Source organism: Camelus bactrianus, chromosome 9 (genome assembly GCF_048773025.1).
Source record: "Camelus bactrianus isolate YW-2024 breed Bactrian camel chromosome 9, ASM4877302v1, whole genome shotgun sequence".
NCBI lineage: Eukaryota > Metazoa > Chordata > Mammalia > Artiodactyla > Camelidae > Camelus > Camelus bactrianus.
This window is the reverse complement of record NC_133547.1, coordinates 70,552,941-70,572,932: the sequence shown is the minus strand read 5'-3', so window position 1 is coordinate 70,572,932 and position 19,992 is coordinate 70,552,941. Positions and strand designations below refer to the sequence as shown.

Below are 19,992 nucleotides of genomic sequence, written 5' to 3'. Positions count from 1 at the left end.
CGACCTGGACACAGTGACCCTGTGTCCACCAGCCTGGCACCCAGAAGGAAGAAGAGTGAGCAGAGAGCAGGCCGTCAGTGGGGTTGGCCCTGGCGGGAGGGGACAGAGGGAGGAGGATAAAAGGAGGAAGGGGAGGACAGTGGCATGAGGGGAAGCAGGGTCAGAGGAAGGGCTTAGGGTGGGGAGGCCACAGCGTGGTACAGAGAGAGGGTGCAGAGGAGTGGGAAGGGGGTGCGGGTGGTCAGGGGTAAAGAGTCAGCAGAAATGGAGTAGGGACCAGACCCCATCACTGCCTTTTCAGCAGGTCAAGTCTGACATGGGAGGCAGGGCACAGTGGCTTCCCTTTCAGGGTTTGGCTGAAGTTCATCCAGTTGCTGGATGGGGTTCCAGAAGCTCGAGAGCAAGCAGTCCTAGGTTGGATTCAATGGCTCCCAGGACTAGGTTGTTCCGGCCTCTCCCCAGGCAGGCAGAGAGGACAGCCCACCTCACTGGAAGGCAAGTGCCCGCTCAGCCGCACAGCTGCTGGGGACAGGTGGGCAGGGCAGGCCCCTCCCTCCTTCCTTCTGTCCTCCCTGCTGGCCTTGGGGCTGGACATTTACCTTCCTGCTCCCTTCCGAGAGGATTTTGGCAGCTAGGAGACCAGAGGTCACCATGACAGCAAAGCTCCTTAGCAGACCTGCTCCCCTGCATCTGTGTCCAGACAATTTGGGGCAATCATCTCTTAACAAAAGTGAAGCCTCAGGTTGGCTGCTTGGGGTGGGGAGATGGAGGGAGTGAGCAGACTCACAGTTGCCATCCTTCCACCCAAGGCAAGGAAGGCACAGATGCCCCTTCCCTTTCCATGAGAATGCCATGTGATGTGCTCCTTGGGAGCCAGAGCCAACAGTGAGCTCATTCATTCCCACACCAGTGAACCCAAAACCAGGGAACCAAGGAGGGAGAGAAGGACAGAGAAGGAAACAGGAAGTCCATGGACAGTGAAAGCTGGAGTCCGTGGCATCCCCCAGGTCCTGCCAGCAAGCAGTGTACACGCCCAGTAAATCAGGGTGCTTCCGCAAGCTTCACAGAACCTACAGCCAAGGCCCTGCTGGTGGGAGGAGGGTCAGGGCTGTGCAGATCGAGAAGGTGAAGTTGGCTGTTTTCAGACCCCTGCCCAGGGCCCAGAGCCCGCCTCACAGCTCCTAATCACTCTCCTTCTGCACTGGCTGTGTGCCTGCCTTACACTGCACGCTGTGGGACGGCGCTTCCCAAGTTGGGGAGTGGGCAGGTTTTAGCCAGCATGTTGGACAAACAGGTTGATTTTTATCCCAGTAGCTATTACCTCATTTTACTGCATTTTAGAAAAAGATAAAAATTAACATATCAAATATCCTTTTGCAGATATTATTGTTAGTGATACTAAATATACTTTCCCTTAAAGTAAGTTAAAGTGAATAAAAATCTAAAGTAAAGATATTAAGTAAATTATAGTAGATGGTATAAAAACAGCAAAAATTTACCATTATTTATTGAGTTCCTACTGTGTGCCATGCAATGTTCTATGGAACAAGAATTATGCCAGTGGTAGGTGTGTGAGTGACGGAGGCTTGAGAAACATGGCTGTGAGGCACAACTTTCTCCTTTTTTCAGGAGAGTGGCTGGGGGACACAGATTTTTTGATACTCTAGAAAACTTACCTCTGTCCTTCATCAGCTTACAATTTTATTTAGAGGGCAGTTGCTTGCTTATTGAAGCAATAGAAGAGAGAGAGTACCAGATAATCCACAATCTAGGGCTGATCAGTGGCCAGATGTCACATAGGGAACAAAGACCGGGGGAGAAGAACACTAACAGGATGCATGGGCCAGGGTACCACTCACTGCTACAACAAATAGGCCCCAAATGTTTCATGGTTCAGATGTGACAGAGGGTTATTTCTTGCTCATCTAATAGTCTCAGCAGGTGCCCTGGGTGGCTGGGTGGCTCTCCTCCACACGGTGATGCAAGACATGCTCCTTCCATCTTATGTTGTCACCCCCCTGCCCCCTGGACTTTGTCATCCTCTGCGTTCAGGGGCACACTTACTTCTGAAGGGCCTAGACCCAGGACATCCACACTCCATGGACTCCAGCCCAGTCACATGGCAGGTGGTGGCCTGCAGGAGAGTCCCTAACCCAGGGGCCACGAGTAGGCAAAATACAGCCCTCACTGAGCTAGACAGCCCAGGAAAAACTCCCTTTTTCTAACTCCAGCAAAGGTGCTGTGTGGACTGGCTTCTACCCTGCACAGGGCTTGGGGAGCAGGACGTGGAGAAGTATGAGAGGGGAGAGAGGGGCAGAGGAAAGCCAGCATGCCTTGGAGTGAAGAGGAACCTGAGCCCAGGTGGCTCCAGGTGGCCTCGTTTGTGGCGCTGCTGGTTCAGAGAGTGAGGGCCAGCCCGAGCCGAGCCCCACCTAAGTGGGGCCTCCATGGCTGCCCCGTCACTCAGTGAACCCTGTGCAGCAATGCCGCAGCATAGGGCAGAGCTGAGACCTCAGGCCTGCCCAATGGGCACCTGACCACCCTCCCACACCCAGGTCTGTGTAGCTGGGGCCTTGTCCTGATGCCGCGTTGGCAGCGTGTCACCCAGTATCAGTGTCGAGGAGATGAGGATGGCAGGGGCTAAGTGGGGAGGAGAGGCCATGCACCCCGATCCTAGGCCTTAGAGAAAGCTGCCAAGGTGGTCGCCCCCAGGCTGGAGCAGCTCTTCTCCACCCGGCCCTGAGCTGGACGTGGACCCTGTGGCAATGGGGGCACAGCTCTCCCTCATCCTGCCCTGCTGACACAACAGGATAGACAGGTCCCCAGAGGCTTCACTCAGTCCCAACCTGCCCCCAGTGCTGTGCTCCTCTTGCAGCCAGGTGCTGGGAGTGGAGGAGCTGGCACCCAGCCTGGCCCTGCTGTGCCCTCCCCATCCTGCCTGCCTAGGGCAGCCCATCAGGACCTCTCTGCCTGGCCCATGTTTTGGTTAACAGGAGTATTTGTCACCCTTGTTTTTTACACCTGTCGCCATCCCACCTGCTTCGTGTAAACACTGCCAGCATCGATGGCTAACACTGGTCCCCAGGGTGGGCACCAGCCAGGCTCCTGGGAGCTCCATCCCCTTAGCAGCAGGACCGAGGAGCGCAGGTGATAGCAGCAAGAGCGCGTCCACGTGCCAGCTTTCCCAGACCCTTCCCTCAAGGAGACGGCAGAAGCAGGGCTCCGGGCCAGGTGCTGACCCCGGGCTTGCCATCCAGCAGCTGGGAGGAGGCAGTGCAGCTTGGTGACCACAGAATGTGAGCCCTGGAGGCAGACAGCTGGAGTTCACGTCCCTGCTCTGCCCCTCACTAGCTGAGTGACCTTGGGCCAATCTCATAACACATCTGAGCTTTGGTTTCTCCAATTATAAAGGGGGGGGGGGATGATAATTCTTGCAAACATTAAATGAAGCAAAGCCCTTGGGAAGTGCTCACTAAATACTAGGCTGCTGTAATTATCTCTTAGAGCCCCTCGTTGACCACCGGAGCTCCAGGCGAGTATGTCTGTGCCTGTGCATGTGTGTGTCTCTGTGTGTGTGTCTTTACCTGTGTGTGACTAAGTTGTCAGCTCCAAGGCTCACAGTGGACACTGGGGAGGCCACAGCCCTAGGCTTTCTGGTCCTCTGGGCTGGTTGGCTTGGCCTGCTGTGGCCCCTGACCTCAGATGTCCCTCCTCTACCCCAGCCCCGGCAGCCTTCCACCACTACTAGCCTTTGGCAAAAATTCGTTAACTCCTGATTTTCTACCTGAGAGTGTTGAACTGTAGCCAAAAGCCCCGCTCTCAGCCCAAGAGGAGGTCTGCTGTGAATCAGTCACACCTCAGCAGGCGGAGGCCTCGTTGGTGGCCCTCAGGTGTGCTGGTTGGGGGCCCCCGCCAGGTGGGGCACAGTGCTGCCATATGTGAGGGGAGGTGGTTGTGTTTTCTGACGTGGGTTCACCAAGTCAGAAAGGGATTCCTTCCTATCCTTTAGCCTGAGAACCTCAAGAGGAAAGTCTCAGGCTGGTGCTAGCACCTCAACACCCCTGCATCGTCCCCCTTGTGAACAGAGAGGCAAGAGGCAGGGTCCTGCTGGAATTTAACGTTCGGCTTTCCTTGTCCTTAATCTTACGGGTGTCTTCTATTTAAAATGCTTCATGCAGGTTTTCTGTTTACCATAAGGATATGAAGTTTATAAAGTAGAAAGATGTGTCTAAGAAAAGTAGTGTTAGGCGTCAGGTGGAACAAGACTCGGGCAGAAGTTATGAAGATGTTTAGGGGATAATGTTTGGGAAAGAATGACCTGGTCTAGTGGTTTTCAAACTTTTTGGTGTGAGAACCTTTTACAGTACACTTTACAGTAATTTTTTAAAAATTATTGAGAACCCCAATAAATATTTTGTTTATGTAGGTTACATCTATCCATTTTTATTGCATTAGAAATAAAAAACAAAAAAGCTTTTAAACATTTATTCATTTAAAAGTAACTATAATAAACCCATTACTATTAATGTAAGTAACATTTTAATGAAAATTACTGTATATTCTAAAAATAGTCCAGTAAGTAAATGTCATTGTTTTACATTTTTGCGCATCTCTTCAATGTCTGACCTAATGGAAAACAGCTCCATTTTCATATGTGCTTCTGCGTTCAGTTTGTTGTGATGTGTTGTTTGGTTGACGAATATGAATAAACTTGGCCCCACACAAGTGCATAGTTGGAAAAGGAAGGAGCATTTTACTAGCCTTTTCAGATAGTTCTTTTTTGAAACTCACCAAAACTGGACAAGTGGTAGTTTCTTAAAGGATAGAATCTGAAACTATCAGTGATCATTTCCTGTTCTGTAATCTTAAATTCCACTGGTCTCTTCAACAAATGTTGCTGAAACAACTGGAAATCCACATGCCAAAAAGTGAATCTAGACACAGACCTTATACTTTTAACAAAAATTAACTCAAAATGGATCATGGAACTAAATCTAAAATGTAAAAATATAAAACTCCTTGAAGATGACATAGGAGGAAATCTAGTTGACTTTGGGTGTGATGATGACTCTTTAGATACAATACCAAACGTGGAGTCCATGAAAGAAATAATTGATAAACTGGACTTCATAAAAATTAAAAACTGTCCTGTGAAAGACACTGTCAAGAGAATAAGAAGCCTTGGACTGGGACGAAATATTTGTAAAAAACATGTTCAAAAAAGAACTATTATCCAAAATATACAAAGAACTGTTACAGTTCAACAATAAGAATATAAGCAGTCTTGTTAAAAAAAATGGGCCAAATACCTTAACAGACACCTCACCAAAGAAGACACACAGATAGCGAATAAGCATATGAAGACATGCTCCACATCATATGTCATCAGGCAAATGCAAAAATCAAACAATGAGGAGATACCACTACATGCTTATGAGTATGGCCAAACCTGGAACAGTTACACCACCAGCTGCTGGTGGGGATGTGATACAATAGCAACTCTCCAGCATTGCTGGCAGAATGCAAAATGGTACAGCCACTTTGGAAGACAGTTTGGTGGTTTCTTACAAAACTAAATATAATCCTACCATACAATCCAGCAATCACACTCCTTTGTATTTACCCAAAAGATGTGAAAACTTGTGTCCTCACAAAAACCTACACACAGGTGTTTATAGCTGCTTTATTCATAATTGCCAAAACTTGGAAGCAACCAAATGTCCTTCTGTAGGTGAATGGATAAAGAGACAGGGGTATGCCCAGACCATGGACTATTAGTCAGCATTAAAAAGAAATGAGCGATTAAGCCACAGAAAGACTTGGAGGAACTTTCAATGCATATAGTAAGTGAAAGAAGCCAATCTGAAAAGACTACATACTGTACGATTCCAATTATAATGGCATTCTGGAAAAGGTAAAGCTACGGTGGCAGTAAAAGGTTCAGGGGCTGCCAGGGCTTGGGGGAGGGAGGCATGAATAGGTGGATCACAGAGGATTTTTAGGACAGTGAAAATGCTCTGTATGATACCGTGATAACGGACACATGTCGTTATACCCTTGTTCACTCCCGTAGAATGCGCAATACCAGGAGTGAACCCTGAGGTTAAGCACAGACTTTGGGACATGGATCAGAGATTATGTGGGAAATCTCTGTACCTTCCTCTCCATTAAGTCTTTAAAAAAAAAATCCACTGGTCTACTTTGCACTTTGAATGTTTCAACCATGCATGATTTTTAGTGTCATTTGGTCACTTGGATAATATTAATTCAGAGTTATGCAGATCTTCCAAACTGACGCATTTCAGTGGAAAATATAAAAACTCAAATTTGTTAACATCAACATCTATCTGTCTTAGCAGAAAAGTCTTTAGGTTTTGGGAAGCTGTCAACCTTATGGTGCTAAATACAAGTTTTCCAAAATTCTGCTTTTTCTCTTGAAAGCTGGGAATTTTTTTCATTTTTGGTAACAAATTTGTTAGTTGTTTTCCTTGAAGTGAAAGGCTCATTTGGTTTATTTTTAGAAAATGCCTTCCCAAGACCAAGTCTGAGTTATCATTGTCTGGCTGGTAGGCATTCTCTCAAGTGAAAGTGGTGTCCCGTCAGAAAAGGGACTGTTTCGGCTGGGCAGCGCAGGCTCACAAGTGCCTTCCCTCTGGACGACCGTCATCCGCCGTCTGCCCCAGGAGCGCTTTATGCACACTTCCCGTTTCATTGCACAGAGTATGAAAAAGACATGCGCTCAGGGTAGAGAGTATTTAAATTTCACAATTTTTACTACTTCATCAAGCCCATGCCTAAGTAGAACTGGCATTGGTTTTCCTGTGACTGCAGGGTGACAGGATAGAAGGACAACTAGTGCAGTTCGGTGCCGCGGCTCCCTGCCGAGGGGCTGCCCTTCTGCCTCCCGATCCTTTTGCACCAGCGGTGCCGGCATTAGCACCACCAGAGAGGCCAGGAACATCTTAATGGCATTATGAAAACAGTTTTGATCTTGTGGACCCCTGAGAGACCCCGGGGGTAGGCAGATCACCTTTTGAGAACCACTAATCTAGCCACCCCCTTCTTTGTGCCTTTGAGGACAAGGACGCTGAGATCAGATGAAACTTGCCCAGGGCCCCAGAGTCAGAAAGAGGCAGAGCATGGACTGCAGCCAGGTCTTCTCACACCTGGTGCACTGCCCCAGGCCGCGTCCCTGAGGTCCTGGAAGCAGGTGACCTGCTCCCTTTGAAACAAAAACATCATCCGATCATTGTAATGGGTGGTGGAGGAACCGATGTCTCCAGTGAGGGGACAAGAAGACAGGACAGGGTGTCAGTGAATAAGCTGGGGAAGAGGCACTAATCAACCAAACCTGTCGTATCCAGGGCCTGCCTGCCCACCCCACCCCCATCACTCCCACCACATGTGTGCTGTTCCAGCTTCCATCTTTTCTCTTCCATAATTGTGTCGCAAATACCTCCCAGCCGAGGCGGCTCTAATTAAACTATTCACCATCATCACTTTGTGTTCTGAAGAGACGAGGTTGGCCATTATCACTTTTCTTTCCCTTTGACTGAGCTCTGTGTGGGTAATTTCATTCTGCCCTTGTTCATTTCTTAGAAATTTAGCCTATCCAATTTTAGTTCTTTTCTCCTATCTTAGAACATTGAGCTCGGGAGAAAGGAGGCAGAGGGTAAGGATTTGGAAATTTCTGTCCCACTCACCTTAAAGTTTGTTTTGGACTGAATGGTGCCTGCTTGGTGGTTTGGCTGTCCCCCTCACCCCTGTCCAGGAGCAGTGCCCAGGAGGTAGAGACTGGCAGGTCTGGACCCACCGAGGGGAGAAGGACACCAGGAGGAAGTGACACCACAGAAGGCTGTCCTAAAGTGGATGGTGTTTGGGGTTTTGGACAATCGTGCATCCCAAGTCCATCCTCAGGGATCTGAGGTGAACAGAAGCCATGGTGACATAAATGCCCCACTGCCCCCAGGCCCAGGACAGCCACCACCCTGCATCCCCCATCTCTGCCAGTCACCCACCTAGTACACCCCTCTGTAGGCCCTCGCTTGCCCTCTTCTACACTAGCCTTGGTGTTTCCCTGTGCAGAAGCTGGGCGCTGATCCCTGCCCCGTACCTACTAGTCCCCCTGCCTGCCCCAGCCCTAGACACCATGCCTGGGTGGTGGTAGGAGACACACAGGGCGGCTTCACCTGAGAACAGCAAAGCTAGGGCAGAAAGCCCAGCACCCTGGGGAGGGCCGGGAGCCCGAGAATGTGAACTGTTAGCATCTGCCCTGTGAGGCTCCACAGGGGGCCCAGCCCACCTCCAGCCCTCCCCCTCGGGAGCACACACTTCACCCTGGATGCAGTCTGTATGAGCGCTCCTGGACTATCTGCGCCGGCTGGGTGCTGTCCTTGCTTTAATGTCTGTGAGCTGCATGGGTTTCCAAGCTCACCATTGTCCTAAGGCCCTGCTGATGGCTAGAGGGGCGTCTGATGCCCTCTAGCACCCACAGCTTCCTGGCAAGGCCCTCAGCTTCCCTTTCCTTCCCTCCTCAGGGAGGACTGGTCTCTGGACTGTGCCTGCCTTGCGGGCACAGCTGACCCATGGCTGCCAGTCTCCCAGATGTAATCTTCTTGCGTCTCCCACCCACATACCGGCTTCTCCTCGAGGTGCGGCCCTTGCTCAGTGGCTGCCTCCTTGGAGGGGCCTTCCCTGACTCCACAGCTTGGTTGACGTGTCTGACACCCCCACTGTACTGCAGGCTTGGATGGGTTTCCAGATTCTGCTGGCTGCCACGTCCCCGGCCCCCAGCCTGGTGAGCGAACCGTGACTGGTCTAGTGCTGGCGCCTTCTGCTGAACTTGGGCTGGGGATGCAGGTGGGAAACCACACTAGTTGCAGGGGCTGACAGATGGTTTCTAAGTGGAAACTTAGGTGTTGAGACTAGAAGCAGTGACCCCTGGAACCCAGACCACAGTCACCCCTACAACCCTGCTTCTTGAAAATAAGTAAGTCAGCAGAAAAGTCTGCTTCTAAATAATTGGCAGATCAAAGGGTTTTGAGGCTTAAAGGGGTGTGATCCTTCAGAAATGGGTTCTTTAGAGAACCCAAGCCTTCTCCAGCTTCTCAGGAGACAGCCTAGGCCCAAAACAGAAGGTCCTCAGAAGGGCTTAGGGCAAAAAAATCCCTGAGGAGTCCTCTGAACCCAGCTGCAGTTCTTAGGAGAGTCTTCCTTTACAAGGCCAGGCTCCTGACAAAGATGGTACCATGGGGCAGAGTGGGGGAACATCAAGGGGACACTTCTCCCCTGAGGTGTTTGGGGCACCAGCTAATGGGCTGGGGAAATGCAGGCACTCTCTTGTTATGCCTAAATATTTCTCTTGCTGCCAAATGTGAAAATTCTTAAGGCTGAGACCCCACTCAGTAGTAGGCGTACAGTGGATAAGTGAGTAAACCGGTGGATGAATGGGTGGGTGGCTACACGGATAAAAGAGTGAAAGGAAAGGGTGCACAAATGAATAATGAAGGGATGGACAGATGCGGTGAAAGATAGAAGGGAGATGAAGGAATGGGTGGGTGGGTGGGTGTCCACATGGGTGGACACATGATGTGGGATAATGTAGATGGATGGCTGGAGAAGGGATGGGCAGGCACATTTGAAAGGAGGCCAGATTGGAAACAGCACCAAATCCTTGGTTCTGCCATAGGATCTTTCTGGGGAGCCAGGAAGGTTCCCATGGCTAAGGCAAATAGTAGACCTCTGAGGTCCCTCAGCTGTCCCCGGAGACTGACTGACAGCAGGCTCTGAGCACAGCCTTGCTAAGACTCCTAAGTCCCAGTGGAGAAAGCATGCCCAGCCCTCAGCCGCTGAGTGCCTACAGCACCCCAAGTAACAAAAATGCCTCATGAATGTCCAAAATGCCCCTGAGGGGGGCAGGGCGGAGACACACGTAGGCAGCTATCTGCCAGCCCAGGGCCAGGGAGGCCAGCCCCTGCGCAAGGGCTGGGGGAGTGGGCCCCTCTTCCCACCACTGCCCCCAGCTCTGTGAGGCCCAGCTGCAGAGAGGAAGGGAGGGGCGCCCCCAGTGTGTGGGAGGGAACACAACCGCTGCCTTTCCCCAGGTGCACGGAGGTGGCGGGGGGGGGGGGGGGGGGGTGCGCAGGAGCTGGCATGGGTCTGCAGTTAGGAAGTGCCAGAATGTGCCCCCTGCCATTCTCCATCTGCTGAAATTGCAGTACCCAGGCTGGGCCTCCAGCCACGGGGGTCTCTCTGCCCCTTTCCCTTGAGGAACAGGGTCCACAACCTATGAAAGGCAGCTATGCCCACTGGGCCTGACCCTGCCCTGCTTCGTCTTGTGGGCTGGGCTTGTCCCGCTGGGTCTCCCTTTCCCGTTGGTCTGTGCACTCCTGCCCCCTGGTGGGAGCTGGGGCAACTGCAGTGCACAGGGCGGGGCGGGGTGGGGCAGGATGGAGACTTCCGGCAACTAGAGAACTGGGGTGGGCTGTGTGTGTGTACAGGCACAGACTAACACTTCACTTGGCCTAAAAGATTAGAGAAGGAGGAAAACTCTGAAAGATCCAAAGCAGCTCCTCAAACAGAAGGGGTTATTATTATAATTACTATGATTATTGTTATCAAGATTATCATGTTTGCCTGAGAAGTCTTGTACAAAGCAGGCTCATTTTATGTCAGCTTGTTGTTTGTGTCTCAGGGACCTCATCTTTGCTTATAATAACTAGCATCTGCAGGGCTCTTTATGTTGCAAAGCTGTGTCACATTGATTTAGCCTCTTTAATCTGCACAAACAACCCTGTGAGGTGGGAACTAGTAAGACAGCAGAGGCCCAGAGAGGTTCAGTGGTCTGTCCCAGGATTTGAACCTGGGCCCCCTGACTGAAAATTCCTATTCACTTCCCCACCAGATCCTTTGCATCTCACCTCTCAGATGGAAAAGGCTTTTTCTCATATTTTGGCTCAAGCCCCTTTGCTGCTGATTGTTTATTGAAAAGTCCACATTGTCCAGAAGAGCAAGGAAGAGTTGTGAGGTGCTTCCTGTGCAGTTGACCGTCCCAGTTTTGGATGATTAGGATACCGGGTCACTTGCGAGTTCCTGCAGTGTCTGGCATGTGAACAGAAATGTGTGTTGTTCATCACCAGTGGCTCAGCCAGGCTGATGCCAGCTTCCATTGGTCACCACTCACCCCACCATCACCCCCTATGTGGCTCAGGGTAGGCAGGCACCAGCCGCGTCTCCTAGATGGGTGAGCAGGAGATGCTAAGCATGAGAAGCTAGTGCAGGGGGCTGTCTGCGGCCCAGCAGGTGGGCATCTGGGCAGGCAGGCATGCAGGGCCATGGCTGGGCCCTGGGAGCCCACATCCCTCCTCACAGTATGGATTCTAGCTCCAAGGACCAGATGGCTGACTGGAGATAATTTTCTAGAAGTAGAGCCCCTCCCCCCGGATGCCAGCAGCAGCAGCACATGTCCTCAGGGCAGGAGGCCCTGGCCTGTGTGCCGCAGTGAGGGAGCCCTGGGTACTGCCAGTTCAGGGGAGCAGCTGTCCCTGTCACCACCCTGGGAACCCTGCTCCCAAGCAATGGCCCAGGGCAGTCCACTTCTGGAAGGCAACCTGTGCCGAGCTCCCCACCCCACGCACTCTCCATGTCCTTCCTCTCCCTGCCCACCCCTTTCTCCAGATTCTCAAGGATATGGTTTCCATAGAGGGTTCTCCAGAATCATGGGGTTTTCCAAAAGTGTCTCACCTCAACCTAGAGCAGCTTCAGGCCATTTACACATCAACGTTCATATGTCAACATTAAGATATTTAACCAGAAAGGTTGTACTGGCTATGTTGAAAAGAAATGTTAATGCTGGTTCTGAATCATTGATGTGGCGAAAAGAATCATGCAGGTGTCCCTGAGGGTCACAGCCTCTCCTGATCCTAAACTTTAAGAATGGCATCTTGCCTGCAATTCACACTCAGAAATGCATAGTCCCAGCTCTGCCCTTAAATGCCTCCCCCTTTCCCGTGACCCTGCCCCCAGCACCCCGAGGCCGGGCAGGTGGGCCTTCTCATCTCTTCCTGGTCCCCAGGCAGCTGAAGAGGCAGGGCAGCCGCACAGCCCACTCCTCAGGCCGCCCCTGTGCTCTGTCTGCTGCATGACAGTCCTGTGAAGAAAATGACGATACTGTCAGCCCATTTCTCAGGGGAGGACCCCGAGCCTCAGAGAGAGTAAGGCCCTACTCAAGCTGGCAGCCCGGTTCTAGGTGGTGCCTGAGCCCCTAGAAGGCTGTCTGGAGCAGGACAGGAAACCCAAGGCAGGAGTGACCACAGGGAACCATCAGAAAAGGAGTGACCCATGGGGGATGGGGTGGCATGGGAACTGGACGTTAAAGCACGAGCAGCCCCAGCAGGTGGAGAACAGTGGCCGGGGAGGGGTGGGCGTTCTGGGCTCTTCTTAACTGCAGGCTCGTGTCCGCTGGGCCCGTGCACCTGGGAAAGGCAGCGGCTGTGTTCCCTCCCACACACACGGAGCGCCCCTCCCTCTGCAGCTGGGCTCACGGCTCTGGGGGCAGTGGTGGGAAGAGGGGACAGGGCCTGCTTCCCTGGCCATGGGCTGGCAGATGGCTCCCTACAAGTGACTCTCAGTAGAAGAGGCCCCCCCTCAGGGGCATTTTGGACATTCATGAGGTGTTTTTGTCAGTGGTACTAGCCAGGGCACAATAGGCACTTAGTGGCTAGGGGCTGGGCACAATGGTTTGTGACAGTGGCACACAATGAAGACTGTCCTCCACCCACTCAACCGTGCAGGGCTCTGCTGGACACCGTGTCAGTGAACAGCCTCCCTAAACTTTTTGCAGGACTATCTCCAGAAGCCCACCAGATGGCCTCTAGTGTCCAGCATGTGACCACAGCACATCTGGCGCCTCCCCCCACAGGAAACGTAGTGCAGCATGTGGACTTGTGCATGTGCCAAGGGCATGGCCCAGACAGGAAGAAAGGAGGGGAGTCAGTTGCCAGAGAAACTGTGTGGGCCACGGTAATGGGAGGGGTCTGCCCGGAGGAGGTAAGCCTGATGTTGGCCTCGGCATACCAGGAGGTGTGACAGTCAGGACTCTGGGGTGCACGTGCAAAGATAAACCAGCCAAACAAATACATGTCCTCAGCTGGATTAAGAAAAAGTCAGAGGATTGATTGACTAAGGCAACTGGAAATCCAGAGGCTGCAGGCATGGCTGGATCCAGGTGTTGATGTTATTGTGACTCGGGGTACCTCCGCCTCTCAGCAGCTCTTTCCTCAGTGATGGCTCCACATTCAGGTGGGCCCTTCCTTTGAGAGTCTCTCTTTCCTAATAGTTTCTACAAGTGTCCTGGGCTGGTTGGGTTAGTCTAATTTGACAAATTTGGATTCTTTTTCCACCCCAAACTGTTCACTAAGGACAGCAGGGTGGACTGACCAGGCCCAGACCATGTCTGCAACCATAAGACAGAGTCAGCCCCACCCAAACTGCTCAGAATGAGTTAGGGAAGAGTGTTTTCCTTCAGGGAAGCTGAGGCTCTTGTGCCAGAAAAGGAGGGAATGGAAGCCGCATGGTGGAGAGGGTAGCCGTGCAGCAGGAAAGGATGGAGCAGACCAGGTGGGAGCAGGCCCTTCACTGCCACCTCGGAGCTGGTCACTGCCACCAGCAGGAGCATAGGGTGTGTTTTCTACAGAAGTTCGCCCCAGCATCCTCCACAGAGTAAAACTCCATGTGTCAGACCTGGTGTGTCTGCCCCTGGGTACCTGCACGGCTTTGCCATCCCTCATGTTGCCAGGAGAGCTGCGCGTGCCCGACCAGCTGTAGGGGCTAAAGTGAAGGGAAAGGTGCTGGAAAATGCCCCCAACCACTGGCCCAGGAGGAGACCTGGACAGGAAGGTCAGGCCCAGTGTGAGCCCCATCCCCCAGGTCCCCGAAGGCAGGAAGATAAAGGGACAAGGGCCTCCTCTGGCTCTACTAATTGCTTGTTAAGCTTGACCCCCACGAGGCTGGCCCAGCCTGGCACCTGCCACAGCCCTCCAGGGCATATTAGTCAGGCCCCTCCTTCCTGCCGAGCCTCACCCTTCCCACCTTCCTTCTTACCTCTCTTCTGCACCTTTGCTCAGAGGGCTGGGCTGGACACAGTGTCTGAAATGCAAGTCCAGGGCTGTTGGCTGGAGCACAGTAGAGGTTAACCTTGGGTCCAAGCTCTCCTCCTTAGTAGCTGTGTGACCTTGAGCAAGTTACCTCGCCTCTGAGCCTCAGTCTCCCCATCTATTAAATAGGATGGCTACCTGGGAGAGCTGCTGCCATGGTTAAACTAAACACAGATGTTGTTGAAATGGACAAGATGAGAAGAGTTAGGAGATAGGAACGGTGGAGTGAGAAATCGGGGCCGTGCCTGATAGTAAAATACCAATGTTGCTGAGCACCAACTATGTACAAAGCATTGTGCCAGACCCGGCTTAAAAATCAGGAGACTGTCCCTGCCCTGAGGAACAGGCACATACAGCACCAGCGGTGACATGGCGTGGTTGGTGCACGGTGGGGGCAGACTCTGCCAGGGGGCATGGAGGAGGCTTCCCTGAGGAAGTGACATGAAATCCAGGGGAGCCAAGGGAAGGATGATCTGGGCAGATGCAGCACCCTGAGGTAAGATGACCCCGGCTTGCTTGGGGAACAGAAGGAAAGGCTTTATACTCTCAGAGACCCATGAAAGAGGAAAGATGGGAGGAGATTAGGACGGAGAGGTAGGCAGGGACCTTGGAAGCCAAGGTAAGGAGTTTGGAATTTACGTATAATGGAAAGCTATTGAAAGGGTTCAAACAAGTAGAATTATTTCGTCCATTAGGATTAGGTTTGACTGTGAATATCTGAGACCTAGAGAATAGTGATTTAAATGAGATAGAAGTTTAACTTAAATGTTTTCTAAAAAAGAAAAATCCAGAAGATATGAAGTGTCCACAGAGTTGTCAAGGACCTGACTGTTTTTAGATCACTGCTCTAGTGTCCCTACCGTGTAGACATTGTCTTCATGATCAAAGTTGACTGCTAGAGCTCCAGCCATCACATCCAAGTTCTAAGCTTCAGGAAGGAGGAAGTGAAAGATGAAGGGCTCATCTTCTGTTTAAAAAGACTTTCCCATAGGCCTTACTATACTTTGGCTTACTTCTTAATGGGTAGAACTGGTCACACAGTCACATCTTTGCCGCAAGGAAAATTAGGAAATATAGTCTTTAAGCTGGATATCAGTGCGCCCAGTTAAAAAATTGGGGGTTCTTTTTCTCCAATCTCCTGCTGGCTACTGTACAGAAAACAGATTGAAGAAACGCAAGAGGGAGGCAAGGAGCCCTTGGGAAGGGACTAGGGCAGCCAGGGAAAGACAGTGGTGGCTTGGATTCAGGGATGTGCAAGAGGAGATGGGGATAAGTGGACTGATTGAAAACAGATTTGAGGGAAAAACTGACAAGGCACTGGACATTGGGAGGGAAGCAGCAAACCAAGAATGACTGCTCATCTTTGAGCCTGAGCAGTTGAGCCAATGGTAGGACCAGACACTGAGCTGGGGAAGACAGGAGAGAAACAGCACAGGTGGACGGAGAGGTGTCGCCAGCACAGGACCTCGCCCCCCGCCACCACCATACCCTGGGGATGAGCTGAAGCCGGGAGGACAGCTCCAGGCCCCAGTGTGTCCACTAGAGGATTCCCAGGACATCATGCAGGCCAGCTTTCCCCCAAAACATGCATGACATCCCCCTGGAGTGGGATTCCCAAGATTCTAGGTCGTGCACAGAGGAGCACAGAGTGGCTTTGTGGGGGCCCATGGTTTCTAAACCACACCTTTGAGTGGCATGGCTGAGGCATAACGCGACTCTAGGGTGCTCAGATTGGAGTGTCTCTCTCCCCCAGCAGGAAGTCTTGCCCTGCTCACCCTTCAGGTCCTGACTCCCGTTGCACAGATCTGGCAGAAACCCTGAAGTTGGGGACCAAAGGAGGAAGTTTGGGAAACTTTGACCAGGTTTATCACATTCGTTCCATGGATGGGAAGCAGGCTGACTTCCCAGGTCACCCAGGCACACGGGGAGCAGCATCAGCAGGTAGGCCCTGACTCACAGGCCTGTTTTTAGCCCCAGGTGGAGGCACCACCCCTGCTCACCCACCCCTGCCTTCCTGAGTCACCGCCTGCCTAGGGCACCCAGGGCCCAGGCCCCAGGGCCAGCTTTCCCCCAGGGGAGGCTTAGATGCTGAAGAAACTCATCTCCAAGATGGGGCAGGGCCCAGGCTCTGCTGGTGGGCAGCCCTCCATGTCAGCTGTAGGCTTGGGGATCCGAGGGCTGGGTCTTTGGGACACTGTCCCTAGGAGCTGGATCGGGGCTAGCGTTGTGGGCGTGGCCTGCTGGCCTCTAAGCCGGTGGTGGCTTCCTTCCCAGGCCAGGCAGTGGGGAGGGGGCACCGCTGCCAGGACTTCCCTGTCCACTGTCTGCAGTAGACAGCTTGTGGCACACAAATAGCTACTTAGCTGGACAGCTTGATTCTGGAGACGTCCCCACAGAAGGCTTTGGCCCCACACACCTTTGTGCGGACTCTTTTGTCAGCCCTGAGTCTTCCAGGTGTTGGCCTTGTTTCCTTTGTCTCTCCCCCACCCCAAAGTACACCTGCACATTTCCAGCACCTCCTGCCCACTTCCTGAACCACGTGCCACGGGCTGAGGAATCTGTCTCTCTGGCTCAGTTTAAGGGCTGGGGAGAAGAGGGAGGTTGAAAGACCTTGAGAGTAGAGTAACCGTCTGGTAATAACTATTGTGCCCATAAAGAAAAGACCCCGATTCTGGAGGGCACGTGAGGTCAGGGAGATAGTGGGCCTGGTGCATCCCATTCCCAGCCCCAGCCGGGGCCTCCGTCTCACCCTGGGCTCCCACCTGGACAGGCTGAAACTGGAGGGAAGGAGGCTGGAGGAGGGGTCCCGGGAGTGCTGGCACTAACTGCCCAGCCCAAGTGGGCCCACACCCGCCCAGCTCCTTGGATCCGCATCCCCCAGTGTTCTGTGTCTCATCTGGGGCCTGGTGTGTGCAAGGGTTCAGGCCACACAGAGGGCGAGGGGGCCTGAACACCTTGACTCTTTCCTGCTTCTTTCTGGTAGCTTTATACTTAGGAGCTTCTCCAGGAGTGAGACATGGGTCTTGGTGATACCCATGTCTTGGACAGTAACACTGACAGTGACCACTACGCTGTCTAGCTATCGCCACACCGGTGCCGTCTAACAAACCTCCTCTAACTCAGCCACTTAGCAGCAATCATTTCTTTTCATGGGGCAGGGGTCAGCTAGGGTCAGAGACCCAGATGGGCTCGACTCTGCTCTGTGCATCCCCCATCCTCTTCCTGGGATGAAGCAGAGAGCCTGGGCATGTTCATGGTGACGGTAGAGGCCCAGGAGGTCTTAGAGGAAAACGCAAGGCCTCTGAATGGCTGGGTGTGGAACCAGCACCCTGCTGCTCCCACATCTTTCTGAGGACTGAGTGCCTACACTCCCAGTCAAGGAGAGAGGAAATACATTCTGCCTCTAGCAGGGAAATACTGCAAACACACAGGGCAGAGGACGTGGACACAGGCCGGGGAGCTCTCAGGCCCACAAATGCAGTCTCCTGCCGCTCCCTAGTGAGGTGATTGTGAAATTCTGAGGAAACAGTGTGCGTGTGCAAGGTGCTGGTGGTGGCCCATGACTTCTCCAAGAGCCTCTGAGTCTCCCTGGTTTCAGTGTGACATGTATTTGATTGTAGTCTTCGAGGATGGTGTGTGCAAGGGGCCAGGCCACACAGAGGGCGAGGGGGCCTGAACACCCTGACTCTTTCCTGCTTCTGCTGCTTTTGGTATCCAAGATGAGGGGAAGGGGGACAATACATACTAATTACGGGGCACTTGCATGCAATTTCAGTGGTGTCTCAGCCTACCCGTGTGTGCCTTAAGCAGGTTACACCCCACAGACAAAGGAGGAGGGGGAAGGAGGCAGGAAAAGGGTGATCTGTCTCATTATTCACCTCTTTACCCTTCCTCCATTTAACCAGGCCTGGGCCTCCCCTGCTCCCCGGAAAAGGTGGGCCATAGGTCAAGGGCAAATAAGTAAATAAAATTTAATAAAATTAAGTTTTAACTTTGAGCCCTCCAAGGGGACTAGGCCCTTGAGATTTAATATGAGGGCTTTTCACCACATGCACTAACCAGAGAACCAGCCTCCTCCCTCCCCGACCCTTGAGGTGCCATTCCCCTGGGCCCAGTCCCTCAGGTAAGTGGAATTCTCAAGTAACCGAAACACCCCTCCCCTGATGTCGCCCAGTTCTAGGGACTTCGCTCCACTTGGGTCAACAGTATAGAAAATTATAACGTTAGCCAAGAACATTAACTTTTTTCCCCAAATGAACACTATGCCAAACCTGAGTTTTCAAAACAGACGAAAGCAGAGCCGCCTGGTTGAGCCAGAGGGTGGAGACAGAGGCCCTGCCAGCCGCCTCCTGCTTCAGAGCGCGTGCGCCAGGAGACCCCGCAGCCCTCGTCCCCCTGGGGCCCTGGGAGGCCAGACTGCACTGCGTCCAGGGACACTGGGGGGTTGGGGTTCAGCTAGCGGGCCCCTGCTCCTGACCAGGCCTGGAGCTGAGCCATTGTCCCAGTGCCCTGTGCCCACCAAGGCCTCAAAGCCGCCGTCTGTCTCTCCTCACAGGCCGATGCCAAGATGGTGTGCGACGTGGTAAGTCGGATGGAAGACACGGAGCCCTTCTCCCCAGAGCTGCTGTCCGCCATGATGCGACTCTGGGGCGACTCCGGGATCCAGGAGTGCTTCAACAGATCCCGGGAGTATCAGCTCAACGACTCTGCCAAATAGTGAGTGTTCCAGGCTGGAGGGAGGCCGTGAGCAGGGCAGTGATGCGGGTGTGGGAGGGGATGGGGGCCAGTGGGGCAGGGAGGCATCCTTGGCTGAGGTCGGAGCTTCTTTGAGATGTTCTGCCTCGGGTGTCAGGAAGGCAGGAGATGAGGCCAGGGAGGTGCAGGGCCCGAGACAGCTGACAACGGTGCTCCCAGCCAGCCAGGGGCCGTCACCCACTTGCTCTGGAGAGGGCCTGGCCCTTTGGAAGAAAGGTTTGCAGTGTAGCAACTTTTTTTTTCCCTGGAGAACCCTTGACCCCATGAGTAAAATCAAGAGCCACGTAGACAGAAAATAACTTACATGGTGCCATTGTGTCGAAGGTTACCTGCCTTTGGCCCTTAGATCAGAGTCTCCAGACCCCTGGGAGTGGTCCACAGTGGTCAGCACGTATCTTCTGCCTCAGAGACGTTGGGATTGCGCCCTAGCTTTCAGGAAAAGCACTCATTGTTACAGTCTTGTGCCCCAGTTTTCAGAGGGAGCCTCTGGGCTTAAACCCCCTATCTTAGGTTGCGTATGTACTGATCTGTTCAGCCTCCTCACCAGTACTTCTCAGCCAGGAACACTTTGTCCCCAGCAGACACTGGCAATGTATGGAGACGTTTTTTGGTTGTTCTGACTAAGGTGGTGCTACTGGCAGGTAGAGTCCAGGGATGCTGCTGAACCTCCTACAGACACATCATTCTGTCCTCTATAACAGAGAATTGTCTGACCCAAAATGTCAGTAGTGCCAAGAATAAGAAACGCTGATCTACACAGTGCCGATACCGGGGAGACTGGGGCCAAGAAAACAGCATTCGCTAATGGGCATGGGGAAATTGCCATTGGCCGTGATGACAGCCAACAAACCAGGGACTTGTCTTCCCATTTCTACACACCTAGACTGCCCACAGGGCAGATGCATAGGTCCTGTGAGTCCCAGGTGGTAGGGATCCTGTCCCCAGCCCCTGATGGGCCCGCAGGACACCTAGATGGACATCTGAACACCCAGAGGTTCAGATCCACACCCTTCTCTCCCCCTACCCCCAGCCATTCAGACCTGGAGAGAGTCTCCCCTTCCTCTCCCCTCCCCCCTGCTGGGCC

The 19,992-nt window shown here is 52.8% G+C and overlaps 1 protein-coding gene across 2 annotated transcripts in view; it reads left to right on the top strand.

Annotated features, from left to right (window-relative positions):
• The window catches only part of GNAO1 (G protein subunit alpha o1), a 152,369-nt gene that overhangs the window by 108,078 nt on the left and 24,299 nt on the right, over window positions 1–19,992 (top strand). For both annotated transcript variants that reach the window (XM_074370717.1, XM_010967333.3), the window contains exon 4: window positions 18,709–18,869. In XM_074370717.1, coding sequence (XP_074226818.1) covers window positions 18,709–18,869 — 161 coding nt within the window. The remainder of the gene's footprint in view (window positions 1–18,708; window positions 18,870–19,992) is intronic.